The sequence below is a fragment of the Neolamprologus brichardi genome, chromosome 7, assembly GCF_056152115.1.
Source record: "Neolamprologus brichardi isolate AB-2024 chromosome 7, ASM5615211v1, whole genome shotgun sequence".
Classification (NCBI taxonomy): Eukaryota; Metazoa; Chordata; class Actinopteri; order Cichliformes; family Cichlidae; genus Neolamprologus; species Neolamprologus brichardi.
The window spans coordinates 50,794,971-50,818,484 of NC_142110.1; the positions used below are offsets into that span (position 1 = coordinate 50,794,971).

Consider the following 23,514-nt stretch of genomic DNA (forward strand, 5'->3'; position numbering starts at 1 on the left):
TTTTAAACAAATTTGTCAGATGGCTCAATGTGGTTAAAAAATAGAATTTACTGGGATTTTTTCATATTTCAGGCTTTAACTGGTTAAATCATAACACTTTAACTTGTGTTTGAGACAACGCGTCACAAAGTTCACCTGTGACCCTTGATCTTGTTGGATTTAATGCTTTCAGGTACTTTACCGTCACTCTGGCACAAAGTTGCCGTATTTTCCTCTCTTGCATCCCAGTCGGACTTTCCAACTTTTCAGCGGGCTCCTGAGAGTATGGACGTGTACTGTAAGTAGGTGCACAGGGACAGAGTGGATAAACTTGCCTTTCAGTCAGAGCCCGCCTCTCCTGCACGGCAGGAATGTGAAATGCACCTGAACTGGATCCCCCAGCAGGAAGAATGATTGCAGAAAGTCATCAGTTCACCTGTTCCGGGACGTAACTTTTCTTGGCAAGTCTGACAAGAACAAGAAAGAAAGAAAGAAAAGAAAAAATCTGTATAAGTTTTACAAAGTTGCTGTCTGTAGCTGAACCGGGAGAAGAAGGTAAACTAGGAAAACAATGGGTGAGTGCTGCCTGTCTCCAGAGGACGAGGAGAGACTGAGGATCCACAGAGAAATAGAGAGACAGCTTCGACGGGACAGATTAGCGTCTTACCGGGAGCTGAAGCTGCTGCTTTTAGGTGAGAGCTCAGTGTTTAACTAACACACGTCCATAGTGGAACTTTGGAACATAATGAACAGATATGCCTTCAGTAACAAAGAAACTTTAAATAAGTTTAGTTAGTTTGATTTTGTTTTGTTTTTTTACAGTGTACACTTGTTAGATTTGTGGCTAACTGTTATTATTAAAGGGTTACTGATCACAACAGTGAACGTTTGAGTTATATTTCTGAGGCTTATGCAATTTAACAGCTCAACAGAAACAACCTTCAGCGTCAAAGGAATTCCCTGTGATGATTCATTCATCCACCCAGAAACTGTCATACAACCTGCTGAGATTACGCAAGGACATTGTGTGCTATATAAAACAATAATAACGTTCACATTCCAGTTTAACTATGTATATCTTTATATAAGAGAGTGAAATGCTGAATTAGACAAACCAGAACAGGTTAATTATATGTCTGTATCTCGTTTTTCCTTCTTTTTTTAAAAACACTTTTAAGGTCTCTCTTTAAACTAGAGATCTCGAGCTCAATGAGACCTGTTTAAATAAAGAATTTCATAATAATAATAATATACAGGAAAATAGCCTTCCATTTGCAGCTTCACAGTGAGTAGAGTTTGGTTTCTGCTTATGTTCTGGCGTGGATATCCTCAGATTTAGTTTGAAACAGTGTGAATTTTGTGTGTAGGATCATTTCAAAGCCTTATTTGATTAGCATCATGTGATGGGCAAGTATTTGAACTGTAGACTACAGTGGCTTGCAAAAGTATTTGGCCCCCTTGAACTTTCCCACATTTTGTCACATTACAGCCACAAACATGAATCAATTTTATTGGAATTCCACGTGAAAGACCAATATAAAGTGGTGTACACGTGAGAAGTGGAACTAAAATCATACATGATTCCAAACATTTTTTACAAATAAATAACTGAAAAGTGGGGTGATTATTCAGCCCCCTGAGTCAATACTTTGTAGAACCACCTTTTGCTGCAATTACAGCTGCCAGTCTTTTAGGGTATGTCTCTACCAGCTTTGTACATCTAGAGACTGAAATCCTTGCCCATTCTTCTTTGCAAAACTTTTGCAAGCCACTGTATCTTAGTTTATCTTAGTAGGCTACTGGTGTGCTAGCATGTGATAGTTAGCATTAAAACAAAGTCCTTAGACTGAGAATAATACAGCCTATAATACAGAATAAAATGTTATCTGATGACGATGCTCTTTATTTACAGTATCTGTATTTATAAAGCACTTTTCAAAGTAAAGTCTCAAAGTGCTGAATATTAATAAAACCAACAAATAAAAAATGAAAGTTAAAAGTAAATACAGTGGAAATGAAAACAATTTAAAATGATCTGAACATGATTATAAAATAATTATATAAATTATATTACATGTCTGTCAAAGCACTTCCCTGAAAACATCAGAAACAAAATGACCAAAGTCATAGAATTCCTCCACTAAAGAGCAGGAATGTTTGGATCATATTCCATGTCATTCCATCTGATTATTGTGGAAATCACCACAAAAACCAAAAGCTTGGCTTGTAGTGTAGTTTTGCCCTCATAAATCGACGGGAAACTGACATCGGAGGTATGGAATAAGGTGAATCAGGTGCAAATACCAAAATTTTCTGGATCAATAGATAACAAAGCTTTGGTATGTGTTTTACGCTGTGCTGTCACCCCAGCCCAGTTACAGCTTACTCCTTGCATTCTTCACATAGTTATGTTCTGATGAATCTCTCAGATAGCCTTAATCATTTGCAGTCTCCTCTTAAAAATGAAACCATACTGCTGCTTCATTAGTACAAAGTATTCAGGTTTCATATTTTGACAGCCACGGTGACCTCATTAAATGACATGTGGTCTGTTTTCTCCAGAACTAAAACGGCCAAGCAGGCCACTTTTCAAAGCTTGACTGTTGATTATGTTGGAAACAATACATTAGACATTAGGGATTTGTTTAAAGGTCAGCGCTACTTTAAACTTCAACTTGAGTTGTTTGGAGAACAATATCCCCCTGTAAAGGTCAGACTAATGGTTAACATTTCTAGGCGTTTTGGGCCCTAAGCTGACACCCTTATCAAGAGTAATTTACAACTAGAATGCAGGAAGCAGATCACTGTTTCAGTCAAGGACACATCGCTGTTGATAGGCACGTTGAGTTGCAGGAATCTGGCACAAACTTTCTCAGTCCCAAAATAGTATTCAGCACATTGTTATGTGCAGAATAAAAAGTAAGTGCATATTTAATTCATAATGTTTATAGACTTTTTGTTTACTTTTCAATTTAGTTTTTTAAAATTCTCCATCTGCTGTCATGCTTTTTTGTAGTGCAAAAGCAGTGAGATGAAAATAAAACTGAGCGTATGGGCATAATGTTCAACTCCTATCTGCTGTGCTAAATCAGAGTAATCATGTTGGTGATGGGGGGATACAAATGAATGAAGAAACGCACAATACACATACCAAAACAGAAACACCATGGCTTTATTATTTTTTTAAAAGGTGTTCTAACCTGGAAACCTTACCTTCTGGAAATATTATAACGCTTCAGAGATTGCAATTTTTTGTTGTTGTTGTTGTTGCCAAAATCCTGTTGAGCTGCAGCTGATTGATGTTGAGATGATTTTTTTTGGAGCGCATGCCACAGATGTCCTATTTCTGGCATTGCTTTGATCTTATTCCATTTTTCATCCTTCGGTTTCATTCATCTCATTTGTCCAGGGACTGGTGAAAGTGGGAAGAGTACTTTCATCAAACAGATGAGGATCATCCATGGCAAAGGATACAATGACACTGACAGGAAAGGCTTCACTCGTGTGGTGTATCAGAACATCATAGCGGCCATCAAGGCGATGATCAACGCCATGGAGACTCTTCACATTGACTATGTCGATGACCAGAACATTGTGAGAAACCAAGCATTTAAAATGTTATGTGGTGTTTGAGAAAGCTTGCTGTACCAGTTACATTGAGAAAAACAAATTAGAAATAATACTAGCATTGTAACATGCAGGCTATATAAATAGGCAGTTTTCCACTGCAGGAACTTGTGAGTTGCTTTTGGGGCCTGCGCCTTTGTGTGTGCATTCTGACCACAGGGCGAACCTCCTGTAAGGCCTCATTCGGGGTTGTAAGCGGCCACTCTAGGATAGGTTCTTCAAAGTGGTCCAAAAAAATTTCTGATTGTGTTATTTTTTAAAAACTAACAATCTAAATGTCACTATAAGTGATTTAAAATCCACACAGCAAACAGCAGTGCACCAGCTATGTCACTGTTGACTTTGTTTTAGTCTCATAAATCCATAGGTATATCACATTATTCGTTTGAGTGCTTCCCCCACCTCCAACCCACTCAAGAACTGTGCTAATTATTTTAGGGATTGTAACATCTTGCCCTATTGAGCAATCTGTTACACTGGCTTTTGATTTGGGGGTTGTTTCTGTAAATGTGCCCGAGTTGCCGCAGTGGACAGACAACTAATTCTGACTAGCTGAGCTATTTTCGGTATTAAATTCTGTTTGTTCAGTGGCAAATCACAACACGTGGGAGTTTTTTGCGGAGGGCGAGGTGGGGGTCTTCTGTTAAACCACAAGAATCAGACTCAGGGTGGGCGGCCATCTGCCTAGAAACAGTTGGCGTGTGAAAAAAAAACAACCAAGATATAAGCAATGAAGAACAATAACACTCAGTGACTGTGTGGCCCATAATACAGAACATCTGGAGGACCAGATACCAGTAAATACATGGATCCAAAAAGGGGGGAAATGGCGAGAATAAGACAGGAGAGGTGCTCATTATACCATATACATTTGCAACTTGGAGCTATAAACGCATAACTAAGGGATATTAAGATGGTGCAAACTTTTATCCTGCAAAATAATTGGACAAATGTTAAGGGATCATAGAAGTTATTACAGTTTAAACTTTGGGGGACATGAAAGTGTGCACCAAATTTAATTTAACAAAAGCTAATTCATGCTTGTTACTTTTTAGTATTCAAAAACTTGTACAGACAATTAATCTTTCTACATCATGTCATTGCAGTAGATCTGGTTCTTCTTGAGAACTATAGTAAAAAAAAGGAAACATTGCCTAAAAACGATCTCTTGCAAATTACAAAACCCATCTAGTGGGATTTCTTTTACAGCGGTCATTGTATTGAACGTGTACTGAAGAAGTAAAATGACCTGTGTATCTGTCTGTCAGGGGTATGCAGAGAAGCTGAGCCAAGTGGACTTGACCTATGTGTCAAGTTTGGAGTCCTGGCAAGTGGACGCCATAAAGAGAGTCTGGAACGATCACGGTGTTCAAAGATGCTATGAGCGCAGAAGGGAATTCCAGATATCAGACTCTGCAAAATAGTAAGACTTTTATCTTTCACATCTTTATCTTGCATTAATTTCCTCAGTTTATTGTAATTCTGTAATAGTGTGGATTCATTCTGCTAAAATAAATGCATGTAAAAAGCATAGATTTCTGTTTAATATTTCAGAATATTAACCTTAATGTGTTGTTGTAAACATTTCAGTTACCTCACTGACTTGGACAGAATCACAGGCCCGTTGTACATCCCCACCCTTCAGGACATCTTGAGGGTCAGGGTGCCCACCACAGGCATCATAGAGTATCCCTTTGAATTTTCCAAAATCATCTTCAGGTTTGATATCATACTTTATTAACACATCATCTATACAGATATACTACGAAGCCCCTCGGATGACATGGTCCAAAAAATAAATAAATTGTGGCCACAAAATACTACTTCGTGCCCTCGAAATAGTATAACGTGCCCACAAAATACTTATTTGTGGCCACGAAATACTATTTCGAGTGCACGAAATAGGTATAAGGTGCGCACGAAATGCTAATTTGTGGGCACGAATTGGGTATAACGTGGCAACGAATTACGCATTAATTTAGGCTGGGAATGAGCTACAAATGCATTTTGAAAAGCCTGGCAATGCAGGGAACCATTATTACGGAGAGGCATTTAAACAGGATATTGAGAGCCCAGTTGCTGGGTGTGTGGGGAAGGAGGACCCAAGATGCAGGACTGTGTGGAGATCCTTGGGTGTGACCGGTCAACTGGCAGGACCACACCCACCAGGCCTGAAGGTGCCTGTCACGACCGCGCCCACACACACCTGCCAAACACAAACATGGAGCGCAGGAAAAGCAGCAGAGCAGTACTACGGAAGAGTAGAGCTGCCACCCAGGCAAAAGAAAAATACAAGTGTATCACGTTATAACGTGAAAAGTTTATTGTTCTAACAAGATACTTTTCCTGTTTGTACAATATACCTTTCACGTTTGAACAACATAATATCACGTTATTACAATATACATAATTATCACGTTCGTACAATATAATATTTATATTGTACGAACGTGATAATTATATTGTACGAACGTGATAATTATGTATATTGTAATAACGTGATATTATGTTGTTCAAACATGATAGTATATTGTACAAACAGGAAAAGTATCTTATTAGAACAATAAACTTTTCACGTTATAACGTGATACACTTGCATTTTTCTTTTGCCTGGGTGGCAGCTCTACGCTTCCGTACAGAACACACCCATATAATATAATAATAATAATCATCATCATCATAGTCCGTACTGCTCACGGACCCCGAGTCCCTGGAACCGGGTCCGTGACAGTTGCTTTATAGAAGTACGACCGGGACGCCGGGATAGATTTTATTGTCAACCACGGATCACGGTTATCGGTCAAGTGTTTCGTGCCCACAATTTAGCATTTCGTGCGCACGTTATACCTATTTCGTGCCCACGAAATAGTATTTAGTATTACTATTATAGTATTTCGTGGGCACAAATAAGCATTTCGTGGGCACGCTATACTATTTCTTGCCCACGAAGTAGTATTTTGTGGCCACAATTTATTTATTTTTTGGACCATGTCATCAGAGGGGCTCCGTACATTTGAACTAAGTGGGCGATAATAAGTTTGCCTTCAGATCATGTTTAGAATAAGCTGCAGACAACAAAAGAGCTGCATTCACAGCTTCTGCAGGTCCCAGTGCACATGTGAAATTCAATCATCTGTGTCGCTATGTGGAACTGTTGACTGTTGAAACCTGTATTGGCTAAAGACCATTTATATAGAGCGTGAACTTAGCAGTGTCAGTCCCCTTAGAAAACTCTCTGCGAGAAAGTAGAGAAATATAGTTCCTTCTTCAGTCTTCAGTAATAAATGAACCTTTACTGTTTTCATTGTCTTTCTTTAGGATGGTTGATGTTGGTGGGCAGCGCTGTGAGAGGAAGAAATGGATCCACTGTTTTGAGAATGTCACCTCTATCATATTCCTTGCAGCCCTCAACGAGTACGATCAGGTCCTCTACGAGAGTGAAAACGATGTATGGTCATTATAGTTACCCCGTTTGATCTTTTCTTTAATTCTTGTCCAACCTTGTCCAAATACAAATCATTGTCTAAGCCTCTCGCCCCTCTTTCAGAATCGACTCAAGGAGAGCCTCGCCTTGTTTAAGACCATCACCTTGTATCAGTGGTTTCAAGAATCCTCCATCATCCTCTTTCTAAACAAAACAGACCTGCTAGAGGAGAAAATCCAGCATTCGCATTTAACTTCCTACTTTCCAGAATACACAGGTAAAGCATGCCCCCAGTTTGCTCTGCATGTCTTCAGAACAACCATAACTGTGTTCAAAACTATATTTGAGTATAACTGGCATGAAGTCAATCAGCCATGAAGTGAAGGCCAACTTTCACTTGCTCGTGTCATTAGATGATTTACTGCATCTGTAAGGTGTACACGATTGTAAATGAACATCGTGTCGTGTCCCCAACCCCTCAGCCCCAATCGGTAAAACAACCAGGCTCAGGGATAAGCAGATAGCTGACCCTCCCTGAGCCTGGTTCTGCCAGAGGTTTCTTCCTGTTAAAAGGGAGTTTTTCCTTCCTACTTTCACCAAGTGCTTACTCATAGGGGGTTTTCTGATTGTTGAGGTTTTCTCTATATTATTGTAGGGTCTTTACCTTACAATATCAAGTGACTGAGGTGAGTTTTATTCTGATTTATTTGTATAAAGTAAAATTGGATTCAATATTTATGTATTTAAACTGTTAGACTACAGAAGCAATGACAAACTGTGTTAATATTTTTTTTCAATTATTGTCTGTACATGAATTAATCAATCCAGCATACACCCTGTAAAATATTTGATAATTAAAGACATTAAAGATTTGTGAAGATGACAATTGATTGATTTGTGAAAGTCCACAATAGAGCACTACGCGTATTGTGACTGATGTTAATGATAAGCACAATTACTAAGAATGAGTTAGTTCTTAAGTCTCAACTAAGACACCCTGGAGAGTATAAAACTGTATTAAACAGTAACTGTGAAAGAGTGAGCAAGTCCGTGTTTTTCTCAGGAGGCTTTTCTAATTTTGACCACTTTCTCCCACACAGGGCCTCGACAGGATGCTGAAACAGCTAAAAAGTTCATCTTAAATATGTATGTGGAGCGGCATGTTGGTCGTCATAAAGCCCTTTACACGCACTACACCTGCGCTACAGACACGGAGAACATCAGGATTGTGTTCAAATCAGTCAAAGACACACTCCTCCAAGAAAACCTGGAACAGTTCAACCTCGAATGACAGAGGCTATTGGACCAAGTGATGGCTCACTGTGGAGAGCAAGAACACTGGTCGTAATCATGTTGTAACACTTTTAAAAAGACAAAAAAAAAAATCCTTAATGTGCTGTCAGCTGCTTGTTCAAAAACATCAAAGAGAGGCATTTAGGCAGCAGTGTCAGGTAAGGTGCATTTACTTCATGACTGTAACAGGGAGCAATTGTCTTTCTTTGAGACACCACTTTATCATAACTGGTAAAGTAAGCCCATTTCCTTCTGCTATAGGAGAAAAATGTTATCTTGAATTGTTACACAGGGTTCCTTTCATTCTGTTACTGTTTGATGGAGAATAAGCACACGGCATCAGATTCGTTTTACAAAGTCTGGCAGGAATGTGGCCCATCCTGCCTTACAGCTCCTCATCCTGTAAGGCAGGATGGGCCACATTGTAGCTCCTCACTGTGGGGGGAAACTACAATGACTTTAATTTGTTTTTTCATTATTGCATTTGGATACTTTTAACAAACGTTTTGCCTCTAAAATGATTAAAACCACAATCATGTAATATGTATTTCTATAAACTGATTCATGCTGCTTCCCCATTGTTGTCACTTTATAGAGAACGTTATTTTGACAAAAGTAATTAAAAATATATATAAAGAACAAAGTGTATGTTCAGAAATCTATGACTGATCTCACGCTATAGGACAGCAGCTGCTGACAGTGATTAACTAAAGGCAGTTTTCCCAGACACCTTCATGTCAGGCGTGGTTACACTGAGTGTGATTATAACCTTTGTACCAAACAATGGTCAACAATGAGGTCTGACAGGCTGATCTCCGTCTTCCTGTCTTAATTACTTGGGATTAAACTTTGGTAAGTAAAACAGGCTTTCAACAAGGTTTAGAGAAATGCGTGTTTGGGCATGGATATCTAGGAACCAGCTGATTTCACCTGTGTTGTGTTTTAAGGGTTGAACAGTTCAGAGCTAACGTAGAAGGAAACATTAGAAGTAGCCTAAAAATCAGTGGATTGTCAAGCATCAGCTGTTTGCTTCTGGTTGGACAATATTTTCAAGCATGTGGTGAATCCTATGAATATTATCTGCACACGGAGCTGGCAACGACAGCTCCTTTTGTCACCCTGAGGGCAAATGGCTCTCTGGGGCTCACAAATCAACTGTCAGACATTAAAAGCAGTCCCGCACTTGTCGTGAAGTAGTGCAGTAGTGTCGTGTCGCACTTGTCTTGTAGTAGTTCAGAAACCTCAGAGCGCACCCACTTCATAATCACAGGCAAATACACTCCTCCTATATGTATGTATAAGCTGGTGTGCAAAGAGCTGTTGCAGCAGGTGATCGCCCTTATTTGGTAGTGGCCCAGATCATGTGACCACAAAATGGTGGAAGCTGTGAGCTGTTTGTAAGCTGAGCATCTCCATCGAGAGGCTGGAAGCAGGAAGCAGGCAGGGAACTTGGAAGTACATTCATGCTCTGAGACGCAGGAGGACAGAGATTCCCGAGCCCCAGAAGCGGTGAGTAGATGGCTTTTATTTGGGGGAGGGGGGTGATAAAAAGAAGAGAAAGAAGGGATATGCTCTATTTTTTTTTTTCACAGCCAGCAGACAGGAAGCGAGGGAGAGGGAGGGGCTGCTGGCATCAGCACTGTGGTCTTACGCTGTGCTGGGGAAGTGGATCTTAAGCAAATCAGCATCCTCAGCGGAAGATATATGATGCTGGGTTTTGTTATTCTGCATTATAGGGCTGTGTATCAATGTGTATTTATTTCCTTGTGGGCACAGATACAGTAGACAAACAGTGAATCATCAGCATGGCACTCATCTTCACTGGACAGGAACAAACCATTCAGCATTTTTCTGTTGCTGCTGCTAATGCAATCGTATTTTTCTTAATCCAGATAAAATCCTGCCGATGAGGAACAAGGACTTTCCCTTTTCATGCGAAAGAGCGCACGTGACATTTGCATCCGTGCCCAATCTGTGCTCAGGCAAGCGTGCCGTCATTTGATTTGAATGAGCACTAGGAGGGAGAAAAAGGAGAGGAATGAGGTTGTGATGTAACGAGCGTCGCTGTTTCCCCGACTCCACCTTCCACTTGTCACCCTGCCTCCTCCACTTTAATCACAGAGGGAGAAGACCTTTAACCTCAGAATCCCCCCACCCCATCCCTTGCTCTACTTTCTCCCTCTCCCGTCTCACCACTTCTCATAAACCCCCCTCTCCATTCCCTGATAGCTTTGGAGAACTATTGATCAGAAAAGTGTAATCAATACACTTTTTTAGATATGAAGGTGTTAGTACACTTATAGATGCGCTTGGATTGTTTTTTCTTTTTTTCTTACGCTCGCACTGATATTGATAAAGCCAAACTGTAATTTTTCACTCTATAAAACAGCGTTGATATAGATCCCAGAGATAAGATTTTTTGTTGTGTCCTCTGGCTGACAAACATAGATAAAGACACAATATTGATCAAAAATGTTGTTGGTTAAATTATAGCACTCAAATCAAATTGGATTTTCTGCTCTGCAGCACTATATTGAAAAGTGCTTGGGGATTTCTGAGATGTAACAGGAATGCTTCCATTAAAATGGATTTTTCTCAATCCACATCAGATTCATATGTAAAAACATATATATTAATATTTACTTAAGCGAGTAATACTGGACCATATGTTTAAATTCTATTATAATGAAAACATTTTATTAATATACCTCTTGAGGAGACGTGGGGGAGTATTATCAGCAAAAACTAACTTTGCTGGCTCAGAATGAGCCTTTCTGGGGTTCAGTCCAAGTACAGTAAAGGCACTGAGTCTGCATTATAAGATTTGGCAGAAATCAGTGTGTTTTCCTGTTATTTCTGACTATCCCACCCCCTCAGCACCCCAAAATACTTTTATTCTTTAGTAAATTTACCCCAATTAACTTGAAAAAAAAATGCTTAATTTGGATCTGGATAAAAACCTCGTGAGAGGCTGCCAGAAATCGTCTTTTCAGGAAAAACGCTTGCAAAATAGTTTGATCTGATTAAACGTCAAAAGTAAGTACGCTGTTGCAATTTATACTGAATTATAGAAGAATTATAATATTGGAATTGTATTATTGATGTGTTAATGTGTGCAGCATCCTTGGCTGAATGCTGGACTCTTGATGCTTCAAAGAAACTTTATTAAAGATGTAGTTCACTCAGATTTTCAGGGAAGACATCGTAAGAGCTAGGAAGAAAAAAACAAAATATTGACACCCTAAACTTGATAAACTGCACAACATCGCATTTGAGCTTTATCTCACATATCTGATGGATGTCTCATTTTGCATCTAAACTTCTATATAACACATCAAAACGAGGCTACAAATCCTTTCACTGATTCACTATATTAGATTGATAGCTTATAGCTACATTTATCAAACGACATTATGGTTAGACATAACTTATTACATGAAAAGAAATATGGTCAAACCTTGTGTCACTGTCAGCCAGGTACTTTTTAACACAGGAAACGCTCATTTTCTCTCTGCTTAAACCACACTTCAACTCTGTCGTTAATCACGCTTTCTTACTGAACCTCTTTCCTGTTTTATCGTTCTTTCAAAATAAAAGCGTAGGCTTCAAAACAAAACTACCAGGTTAACCAACAGATTGAACTTAAAAAAATATTTATGAAACAAATATATGTAAAAATACTGCTCAAAAATGTCCGATCATCTAAAGGTAATTTGCGATGTGTAAGTAGCACTTTGCTGTTGTTACTGTTGGTACTAACTGTTGATCCAATGTGAACAATTTTATCAGGTTAAAATAATCCATTGCATTTTATCATATCGACTCTCTGGTAACATTAGTGGTTAAACATTGCTAGCACCGGGTTGGATTCTTTTTGCCTTCAGAACTGCCGAAATCCTCCACAGATTCAAAAAAGTGATTTTACTACATGTTGAAACATGTTGAAATCTAAAAGTTGTTGAAGATTTGTTAGCTGCACATCCATGCTGTGAATCCCCTGTTCCACCAAATGTGGATAGAGATCTGCTGACTGTGGAGGCCATTTGAGTACAGTGAATTCACTGTTACGTTCAGGAAATGAGTTTGAGATTATTATAATTTTGTGAGATGGTATGTTGTCCTGCTGGTACCCGTCATTAGAAGACGAGCACACCATGTCACTTAAATCATTTTTCTTTCCTAATCTGATGCTTGGTTAGGGGGTTACTGAGTGTATTTTGCATATGTTATGCAACCAAATCTGTCAATGTGGTGTAAAATTAAGTTTAAATTTAAAAAAAAAAATTTCACCCTGAACTTTAGTGGATTAGACGTATAACAGAGCATGAAATGAAAAAACTCAACTTTCCACTCACTGGTAGCTTTTAAATTTGCCATTTATCTCAACATTACCAAGACTTTAACAACCAGTCTATCTAACTCAGTCATTACATAAAGAGGTATCACAGGCGGCAGATAGCACACACAGTAGTCTGGGTGCTCTCCAGGTGTGTTTTTCTATCATAAGAGTTCATTTAATAACTGTAATTATCTTCTTGCAGGTCCTCCTGGGGATGGACCTGGCATCAGAGAGTAAAATGAACTCTGAGGGGGGTGATGGCAGACCAGGTGAGCGCGAAGCAACAAATACCCTTAATAGCTAAAAGAACACTGTGGCATTGCATAACTTTTTCTGTTTTTCTTTTCTTAGTCCCTCCTACCTCTCTACCTCTGCAAGGAGGAGCCTCACAGAGAAAAAAACTATCTGCACCTCGTATCAGCCTGTCACTGGACCAGAGCGAGGATGACTTCGGAGAGACACCAGATGATCTAGACATTAATGTCGATGACCTCGACACTCCAGATGAGGGGGATTACCTCGACTACACAGACCATGAAATGGACTGGGAAGGTGGGTGACTCTGAATGCTAGAATGCTAACACTGTGAGTTTGATGACCTGAAAGATCGCGATGAAGGTGGGGCACGCAGAATTACAAAGTGATACAAGCATTTTATTCTCCTCCTTCTGCTCAACAAGAGCAAGACTTTTATTTTGTAACACTAACAGCTAATGTTAATATGCTTCATTACTTTACCAAGAATTTAATTGATGTGTTAAAGTGGAAAACCACGGTTACTGATCTATTGATCTTTTTAAAATTAGTCTACAAATTACCCACAATGCATCATTTGGTCTTTTTCTTATCAGATCCCAATACTGCCAACAGGAGTGCTACCAGTGAAGTCTACAATACAATCCCAACATACAGTGCTGAGGAGGAACGCCAAGATGGAAAACTGTGGAGGACTGTCATCATTGGGGAGCAGGAACACCGTATCAACATGAAGCTCATTGAGCCCTACATGAAAGTCATCTCACATGGAGGTGACTCAAGTTTAAAATCAATTCACAAGTGTAGTTTTTCTTTTGCAAAGTAGTTACCACATTTACAGTAAAGTATAGTAAAGGTGTTAACATTAGGGTCCATCAAATGGTGCACTCTCCCCTAAACCCGAACCACTAGAACTGAATACCAGTCCAAGCCATTCAGGTAAAAGACGTTGCTTTTTATAGCAAAGATTGAAATACAAGCTGAATCTGCATACAAAGCAGCTACAAAGTGTCCCCAGTCACTTTGTACCTGAAAGATTTGTTGTCACTTGAAGCAGAGGACAGTAGAAGTCAGTGCTCTTGCTGCAGCATTTTGAATCAACTAATTGAACTAGTTTTTCAGTATCACTCTGAGACAGGATTTAAGGAACTTGGAAAGATGTTGCACAAATGCATGACAGTCCTACATATTTATATAATATGCAAATTGAAGGACATTCTAATAAAAAATGACTCCAGGACTCCTCATGGTGTTAGAAGAAAGAAAAGAAAGAATTGCATTGAGGAACCTTAGTTTCATGAACCCTAGAGGTAACTATGTGAAGACTATGGCTTTTTAAGATGAATAGCCCTCTTGAGGGCCATTGTGAATAGATGAGATGAACAGAATTAATGGGAAAGTGTGACCACAAGCCTACTGCCACACAGAAAAACAGAAATAAATCAACAAATTTATAATCATCTAACACACAGTATTTTTCAATTGTAAGCATGCTTTGCTATTGGATTACAGAAGCAAGCCAGGTTAAAAAAAAAAGTATTTATGTTAGGTTTACTACATTACAACCTTGTCATGTTAATGAGCTGACAGGTCTCATCTAACTAGACCATGGCAGGACGTAGCATTTTGGAAATACCTCATCCCATTTTGGCAGTAGACCAAGTACAAATAAGGAAATGCAGGCTGTAGATGAAGACAACTGATGACCCTTTCAGCATGAATTTTTAAGTCATGTTTCCCTGTGTCACCTGCATGTTACAGTAACGTGATTCATGTGGGCAAAGTGGCCATTTGACTGCTGTGATCCAGATCGACTCACTATGAGCATACAGGCATGATAAATCAAAGTAACAACTGCTCGTTCACTGGGCATAAGGGGTCAGTGAATGGTTCAAAAATAAAAATGATGTGAACTGTGCAGTGCTGTGCAATCGTATACTTGTACACAACCGTGTGTGAGTATAATGCATGAAAACCACAGGGGGACCTGGATCTTAAATTGAGACCAGTCACTAAGTCACACATTATTGGTTTCACAGGCAGGGGCCCCATGTCTATCTCTTCCCCCTCTGTGGTGCCTTTCATAGCCACGAGCTCTGGCTAGTCTGTGGGTGGATTGACCATGAGGGTGGAAATATGCAGGCCATGCATATCCCACTGTGCTCTGCGTTGCAGGTTTAGTGAAACGCAGCTGTCTCATGGAAACAGAGACGTCTGTCACTGAAAATTCAATCTCACCAGCTCTGTCATTTTGATAAAAGACCTGCTGTCTGAGTGACATCAAATCTGGTAATGAATGGCTTTGTGAATAGACGGAAATTACATTAATCAGAAAAGTAGCGAGAGGAAACAGGGCAGAGAGACAGATGGACAAAAGATAAATAGAACAAAAAATAAAAGAGCAATCAAGTTCTCGCCAAAGGAACTCTTACTACTTTTATTTTTGTGTGTGCTTTTTATCAAGGCTACTATGGCAACGGAGTGAACGCCATCATCGTGTTTGCTGCTTGTTTTCTGCCAGACAGCAACCGAGAGGACTACCATGAAATAATGGAGAACCTCTTCCTGTGAGTATCAAAAAGCAGTGACTAACACGCTCTTTAAATGACTCTTAGTTTTTTCCAGTGTTTTGCTTTGGCCCCGTAAAATTCAGCCACATCATTTGGTGCATATCTTGTTTTAGTAGTAGTGTTATTCATTTGCTTCTTCATTTTTGCAAGCAATGATTGACCATCTGATCATGACTGAGCTATATATATATATATATATATATATATATATATATATATATATATATATATATATATATAAACATAAAAATATAAACATATTAGTTTATGGGTAAAACTTTGAAAGTTTGGGAATAAACCAGGAATCATCCTTGATGTCACCAAGATGTATAAGGCAGCACCATAGACTGTATATTAACAATGGGCATAGCCACTATGAGATCACTCATTGGTTTGTTATTCATTTAAACATTTAGGTCTTTGCTATCACATTACCGTATTTGGGTGTAAGTTTGCTTTTATGCTTGATTAGCAAACTGGATCTATTGATTGTATGTGCGCATCCCAAAGATACTGATTTCTTTTAATTAGTACTAAGTAGCAGTTTACCAATTCCCTGACACTGGAGCTTAGGACTTCTTGTTTACTTTTTACCTACAAAACAAGCCATATTTTTTCAGTTACTTTTTATTAAAAAATGTTTCCAAAGGCACTAATCAATCAAGCCAGGATTGTGTTTATTTGTGGTGCAAGTTAGTTTTACTTTCAGAGAGAGAGGATATTAACTTGCTTTTGGAGTCAGCCAGCTGGCACTGGCAACAACATGAGCGAAAGACTGCAATTAAAAAAATCTGTTTAATGTATTTTTCACCTTCAGTGGGGTTTTAGATTGATGCTAATATCAACATATTAACATACTTGCAATGATAATTTTAACATCCTGAAGGTCAGGTAACGCTACAGTGATGTATCAAGATGGCAATAAAACAGCAATAAGAGGGAGTCAGTTTGCTATCAAGTAAACAGGGTCAAGTTGGGAATTACATGAACCTTAAAACTTCATTAGAACTGAAAAAGCCTCTTGGATGAGACGTAAAACGTCTTCCTGAGTCCTGCTGAAACCTCATCAATTTGATGCAAAAGTTCATTAATTCCTTCACAAATTGCTGCAGGGAGGTGAATTAACTGCAAAATGACAGGTGATTGGCAAACCTTCCTTTTATACAAGAATATAATCAGAATAAAACTAGTTGGCAACCAGATAAAAAACTATTTGCAAACCTTGGTCTATCTCCCTGAGAGTGATTGCAGTCATTCCAAGTCAGAGCATTTTTTTGAAGACAAGTTGCCTCCTACCAGGTGACCTGTGCAATTGCCTTGCAATTTAATCTCACCCTGAGATTAAAGGCATTGGTCGTCTCTACTTACAGAAAAAAATTGTAATCACTGGGCAACCACTGAATTTTCTGAGTTGCAACGAGGTTGCTATCCTTTTTTTATTCTAGTGTGAATGAACTGTTGCTCACATTAGATTCATTTTGCACGCAAAGTAAACATATGCATCGGATGTCAATGCCAAATTATCCAGTATTTCTCAAACAACTATAAAATGTGTAAAAACCACAAGTATGTAACTCATTGTGGCTATACAAAAAGTCACACAGCCTTGTCCATATTAAAGTACTAATATGTACTAATTTGTGCAGTTGGCATTCAGAAACAGGATAAAGAGTCGAAATCACGGTCTAACACTGCATGTGTAAATACGTTTGGATAGTCTGACTCAGCACTCACTACAGGCATCAGTGGCAACATTTACAGTACACATTTTGTAAACAAGTTCTTGTAGATTTTAGTGTTACGTTACAAGCATAGACCTGCGCCTTTTCTAGTCAGCAGAGGGAGGCACTCTGATTGCAACAAGAAGTCCAATTGAACAGAAAGCTATTAGAAAATTGACCTTCTTCTCATGTGATCATTCATTTATGACCTCAGTTCTAATGTAATATGGTTGAATTGCTAGTTTGGAGTCTTCTTTGTTATAGAAGGATGTTAACTGTACTATTCATTTTAGTAAAATGTGCAATAAAGCACTTAGGGACGGTCTACTATCTTATCGAGAAATCAATAGGAATGTATGAGTTTGCAGAGCCTTCAGCTTCTCTGTCACAAGCCGGTCTCCAAAAAACAGTAGGATAACAACCTATTACTGACCTCAAGGCTTCAAGACGGCGGTCCACAAAAATGGATGATGTATTTAAAGTCTAAAAAATTGCAAAAGATTAAATGCATCACAATGGAACAGGATCATTAAACTCTTGTATTACTTGGATGATGAACTGAGAGTTAATTTGAAGGATTCTTGTGATTGATGGGCACTTGAACAGCTGTAACATGTAACGTCCAACCCACAGTAGTCAAAGTGTCATGCCAGCCTGTGGGAAACACACAGCTGTGTTTGTTGTCTTCCAGTCAAAATTGGTTCATGGCAATGCAGCATCGAAATGCATATGACAAAAGCAATGTGTGTGTGGATGTAATTATCAAATTAAGGACGTTGTTGCTGTTTCAATCAGCCATGACACTCCTGCACAAACACAACTTTCTAAATGAAGTGATTAAAATTCAGTGTGAGTCTAGCTTGTTTGCTAGGACCTCCCGTGTCGATATATCCACTGTTGTGCTGGCACAGTGGCGCCTCATGCTTGGACAGTGTGCTAGGGATCCCACAGGCTGTTCTGTGGAAGATATTGAGTGAGCTGGCATATCCGAGAGTTCTGGAAAGAACTGAAAGGAGGTAAACCGTACTGTCTGCAGTTTCTGATGCCAGATGGCTTGAGGTCTGAATCTGCGCGAGGAGGAGTAACTGTAGCTGGGTGCTGAACGGTATTCAGTTTGATGTCAGTGGGAGATGATCAGAATATTCAGGAAATAGAGTGGATCAGCAGTGCTGGTCTGTAAGCAAGCTGGGGAATGACATTTGATCAGGAGGAGAGGAGAGCCAGTGAAGTTAGATGAGTTATTGAGGAAACTAGCTGAGGAGATTGTCAAGTTATTTTCAAAGGAGGCGACAAAGTTCCCTGCTGACTGCGAAGACAGAGAGGAGGTGGTGGAGGGACTGCGGAAAAAAACGAGAAAGCGATAACAGTTTCTTATGGTTTGAATTAGAGAATTGGATTTTTGGAAAAGTAGAAGTCTGATCGAGCTTGTGAGATTGATGCAAAGAAGGAAAGAGGAAGCAACATTTTTGCCAATTTCTCATTGCTGACTTCAGAGGGGAGAAATGTTTAAAATGCTGTTAGTTGGGTTTTTCAAATTGAGGGTAAGACTTGTGTCCTATTTCCTCATATTTTTTGCATTGAGCTTTCAAATAAAAGTTGCTCCTGCATTTCACCATTTTAACACATAATGCTAGAGACTTTCGAACTCCGCTTGCTTTTGATATTTTGAAGTTTTTGATTGAATTACAGTTTAGCCCAGGTGAGTTTCTGCAAGGCATGATGCTGTTTCACATTAATGTAGTTACAGTTCTGTTTGTCTAAGTCAGCCATTCCCAAAGTCAAGAGTGCTGAGACCCCCTGAAAAACCAAAAAACTCATGATGTCCACCATAATACAAGAGAAAAAGAAACTTCAGTATAGAGTCAGAGTAATGAGTAATATCACAAGCTAACCTAAAATAAAACCTATAGCTAAATATGCAACTTAACATACTTTTGAGTAATCTCAATTTGAATTTCTGTTATTATTGTGTCTCATCTGCAAGACCTTCGCAGCAGCACACCAGGTGGCCCCAGCTTACACTTTGGGACTCACTGATCTGCATTTATTTAGAGTGCTAAAATTTTTAAACTGTTAGAGGCATAAACCACGAAGCAACAATGACACCAGTCATTGTTACAAGCTTGTACAAAAGACGTAAGAAGAGATTGTTCAAGGCGTTCGCTGTCACAACTTTGCACTTCCTTGAGATTAACTGTAATTAATGCATCAGTATATGTAAAAATGGTAGTTTCTGCAGTGTCCACTTGAGGCAGGCTGCAAGACCAAATCAGCCCTGTAGACCCCACCATGCTAACTTCAGGGATGTAACAAACACGTTTAATGCCAGGTACAAAACACAGTTTTGCTTCTCATAGCATTTCAGAACTCAGTTGTTTGGTCTTTGTGTAGACTTAAAATTTGAGGCGTGTATCCCAACATGCACTTTATTTCCAGTAATTGAAATTAACCTCTTGAGAAAGCCTGATGGCTAATATTGCTTGGGGTATATAGTCCCTCAAAAAACTGTGCTGTTCGTTTAGTCTGTAAAGGCTAGCAACTAATGAAGTTTGTTAGCATTAGCTGAAAGCTTAGCGCTTCTCACTCTCATCCAACTTAAAGCTTCAAAAACCAACATGGCTCAAAACACACTCAGTATACCCATCCTTTTTATACAGTCTACACAGCCTGCATTTAGTATTTAGAGCTAAATGGCAAGTAGGCTAAACTACAACATGGTGAACATGTTAAATATTACTAGTACATGCTACGTTATTGTTTGGGCTTGTGATTTTAGCCTGTTGTTAGGTGGTTGGTAGGCAACAAAATGACTTATATCCCCCTGAGAATAGGAAAAATAATCTTCCAATTGAACTTGTGATTTCCTGCCTCTTTGGAGCTACAAGAGGCCACCCAAACACATGAGATATCAATGGAAAGCCCAGGATGTCCTCTATTTACACCAGGACTTAGTAAGGTAGCTCAAATAAGTCAAAAGATATAGACCAAAAACAAATGTTGATTACAGAGGACATAAATAAATAGGTTATAAATAAATTCTCAGGAGGATATCATTCGTTATTCAAGTTCACTTGATATATTAGATGTTATTGTCATTAAATTAAGATAATGCTGCTAATGCTATAGATGCATAAATGCTACAAATGGGTTATTTGTTGGTGGTTTAGGGGACTAAGATGTACCTGTATGCCAAGCTTGGTTGCTCCACTCCTGATGGTGTGGGCGGGGTTTGAGGATAGACAGAAAGAGAGTTTTCATTTTACAGTAAGCTTTGTAAGTACATAAAATGCATTTATATACTGTAGCACCTTTCTAAATCAGGATCGCAAAGTGCTTCACAATAGCAGTCAATTCAAATATTAACACAGTAATATTATCTACTAGTCAAAACCAAGCCTATACAAATACGTCTTGAGCTACTGTTTAAACGTGTGTGCAAGTTGGCATGCTGGTGCTTAGCTAAAAGCACTGTTCTTTAGGGAGTGTAGAAATCAGCAATGGGTCCAAATACAACATTTTACTCTTTTATATAATCCTATATGGTATTCCAGAAAAAAAATGGTATGAACCCTTGGTTTAAAGCCAGAATATGGAAGGGGGAGACGGGTTATATAAGCAGTACTTACAGGAAGGGTGAAGCTTCAGAAAATTAATTTGTGTGTATTGATGTGTGCGTTTTTCCAGTTATGTGATCAGCACACTGGAGCTGATGGTGGCAGAGGACTACATGATTGTATACCTGAATGGAGCCACACCCCACAGAAGAATGCCTGGACTTGGTTGGCTAAAGAAGTGCTATCAGATGATTGACAGAAGGTCTGTCCTGTTCAGTGGTATCACTGCTATGCGATACTACATTGGTTTTGTGAGAGAAGCACTGAATGACTAAGAACATTTGCAGCTTTGCAGAATGAAAGTGAAAACTGATGCACCAACATTTACATAATACTTTGGCATGTGATGTTGTCCTCAGGCTCAGGAAGAACTTGAAATCCTTCATTATTCTCCATCCATCATGGTTTATCAGGACCATTCTAGCCATTACCAAGCCATTCATCAGGTAAAGAATACTTCGCTTTTATCTGGCATGCTATCAGTATTTGTTGTGGTCTGGTGGTTGGTCCACTGTCTTGTTCTAAAGATTGCTGCTGGATCTTGACACGTATTAAAACAATTAAGGCTGCTTAAAATTACTACACTGAGACAATTAGCTGCTAATGTGACTCCAGACCTTTTAATATAGTGTAACGGAGTAATGCACATTTATTGCTTTTATCGTGTTTCTGTTATGTAGATCTTTAATTGTGTGTGTGTGTGCCTATGTAAAAATGGTCATTTTTTGTGCACATGCTTGTGATGCCTCAGCACCAAGTTCAGCAGTAAGATAAAGTATGTAAACAGTCTGGACGAGCTGCAGGAACTCATCCCGATGGACTGCATCCAGATCCCAGAGTGCATCATTAGGTGAGTCCCTTTAAACCTTTAAACACAACACTGCCTCCACCTCCTCTGAGCCCGGATGGTCTTTTAAATAAGTCTATTTTCATCTTGTCATTTAAACTCTAACCTCTAGACTCGACAAGCAGCTGAAGGAAGCGGCAGAGAACTCGAGGTAAGCATCGACCCTCCTGCTCGCATTACTTATTCTGCTTTTTTTCTTCTCTCTCTCTTTTTTTTTTCCATCTGCAGTTGAAGCGCTCTCTTATCAGGCAACTCACTTTTTAGATCACAGGGATTCTTCTGCTGGATCAGGGCCCAATTGGATTTGGCTATAGTTTTACAGGAGAGAGAAAGAATTTGCTAAAGAGGCTAAATGCATTGCTTTCATCTCATTTATCATTACAGCAAAATAAATGAGCCAGTCCTTATAGCACAGTGATCTATTGCACTGATAATAAATGTAGAAAAGAAGCAGTAGAATTCCCACACTAATCACCGGCTGACTAACTGTGCTCTGAAGCGTAAGTTGCATGCACCTGCAAATTCAGCGCATGCTCGTGTATTACAACAGTAAATTCTGCTTTAACAACCTTTCAATCTCCGCCCTCCCCCGGCCCGATCAAGAGTGAACAGTTTTCTGCAGGGATCCGAGCCAACTGCAGCAAGCAGAACAGAGTAAGTCCTCGAAGATGTTTAAGTTCACACATAGAAGACAAACGGCCTTGTGTCAGCAGTCTGTCACTACTACATAAACACACCCATCTCTAATGTCTCTGCTTTGTACTTTCATCTTCCCAGCAGACCAGACGCAGCTGGTGCCAGCGGCTCGTAAATCCAAACATCCTGAATAGATGGGTCACCTCGATGCTCAGAAGTCACTGTTGTATTGAATGGGCGAATCTGGAAAATTGTGTAGCTACTGTGTGTGCGTCTGTCAGTGTTTTGTCAATTACACACTGGAGTTTAATAAGAGAAAACAACTTACAATAGCACCTGATCACGATAAGATCTTTAACGGCTGCTGTAGCACCTGCTGTACCTTACACCTGCAGTCCTGATATACATGTAGTCTTAAGTGTGATTTTTGTTTTGGGAGCATCAGCAGACTAGTGCCATCGCTCACTTTAGGGTAGGGACTTCAATTACACACTAGACAGCGCACTGCGCAAATCCATTTGTAGAGTCTATAGTGTTGTAGTTGTGTGCATGAGAAGCAGTGAAGCAATAATATCACCCTTTACTGGTTACTCAGTCTCAGTATTTCTGATGAAGAGACTACTTCTGTGTACGCAGTAAAAGCACAGGGTGCCTTGTGCCATGGAAGATGACCAACCGGCTTTTGACCAATCCAAACCTCTTTCTGGAAAATTAACCATAAAACTAGATATTTTACCTTTATAGAGTTAATCTAAGACTAAGAATTAATAACTTAATTATTATATGAAGCTGTCAGTGCTATGTGACAGCATGTCTTTTTAGTCGTGTTCTGCAAGTGTGTGTGCGTGTCTGTGCGCACGCATGCATGTGTCTTTCTGTCTATACACGTCGAAACTCATCCTCAGTTTCTGCTTGACGACCAGGAAGAATCTCGGGTGAGAGTAGCGATGGGATCTTTGATAAGCACATCTTTATCTGTGTGTGTCCACACGCATGCGTGTGTGCGTATCTGTGCATCAGTGCATGTCCCCCTCATTAGATAACCGATGGTCCTCTTGCACAGTCTATAATGGTGTACTGAGGGGATGCAAAGAAATTGTTGATCACTGGCTAGTAATTCAATAAAAATAAATCGATTCAAGTCTGAATGTATTTTATCATTTCTTTGTTGGCTGGAATTTGCTGCCAAATTACAAATCAGCCACTTTC

At 39.3% G+C, this 23,514-nt stretch overlaps 2 protein-coding genes across 3 annotated transcripts; both read left to right on the forward strand.

The window, feature by feature from the left end:
* The first annotated feature begins 402 nt into the window (after nucleotides 1–402).
* On the forward strand, nucleotides 403–8,884 carry LOC102783325 (guanine nucleotide-binding protein subunit alpha-14-like). The gene is made up of 7 exons (XM_006796738.3): nucleotides 403–671; nucleotides 3,389–3,573; nucleotides 4,875–5,029; nucleotides 5,197–5,325; nucleotides 6,925–7,054; nucleotides 7,154–7,307; nucleotides 8,131–8,884. Exons 1-7 carry the CDS (start codon nucleotides 551–553, stop codon nucleotides 8,319–8,321), a joined length of 1,065 nt encoding a protein of 354 aa, XP_006796801.1. The 5' UTR covers nucleotides 403–550; the 3' UTR covers nucleotides 8,322–8,884.
* Nucleotides 8,885–9,633: 749 nt separating this feature from the next.
* On the forward strand, nucleotides 9,634–23,446 carry prune2 (prune homolog 2 with BCH domain). Of its 2 annotated transcripts, none has more exons than XM_035910355.2 (11): nucleotides 9,634–9,832; nucleotides 12,865–12,931; nucleotides 13,014–13,214; nucleotides 13,514–13,690; nucleotides 15,382–15,484; nucleotides 20,893–21,024; nucleotides 21,182–21,268; nucleotides 21,574–21,672; nucleotides 21,782–21,820; nucleotides 22,273–22,323; nucleotides 22,450–23,446. In XM_035910355.2, exons 2-11 carry the CDS (start codon nucleotides 12,877–12,879, stop codon nucleotides 22,478–22,480), a joined length of 975 nt encoding a protein of 324 aa, XP_035766248.1. In that variant the 5' UTR covers nucleotides 9,634–9,832; nucleotides 12,865–12,876; the 3' UTR covers nucleotides 22,481–23,446. The 2 variants fall into 2 exon arrangements, with proteins under 2 accessions (XP_035766248.1, XP_006796802.1); XM_006796739.3 differs by having other exon boundaries at nucleotides 9,636–9,832; nucleotides 22,447–23,446.
* The last annotated feature ends 68 nt before the right edge of the window (nucleotides 23,447–23,514 follow it).

Excerpts from the sequence above, each read along its gene's own strand:
- LOC102783325 (XM_006796738.3), top strand. The coding sequence starts at position 551 with ATGGGTGAGTGCTGCCTGTCTCCAGAGGACGAGGAGAGACTGAGGATC. Across the intron at positions 3,574-4,874 it reads ATGTCGATGACCAGAACATT|GGGTATGCAGAGAAGCTGAG; the intron begins GTGAGAAACCAA and ends TCTGTCTGTCAG. Across the intron at positions 5,030-5,196 it reads ATATCAGACTCTGCAAAATA|TTACCTCACTGACTTGGACA; the intron begins GTAAGACTTTTA and ends TAAACATTTCAG.
- prune2 (XM_006796739.3), top strand. The coding sequence starts at position 12,877 with ATGGACCTGGCATCAGAGAGTAAAATGAACTCTGAGGGGGGTGATGGC. Across the intron at positions 13,215-13,513 it reads CCATGAAATGGACTGGGAAG|ATCCCAATACTGCCAACAGG; the intron begins GTGGGTGACTCT and ends TTTTCTTATCAG. Across the intron at positions 21,025-21,181 it reads TATCAGATGATTGACAGAAG|GCTCAGGAAGAACTTGAAAT; the intron begins GTCTGTCCTGTT and ends TGTTGTCCTCAG.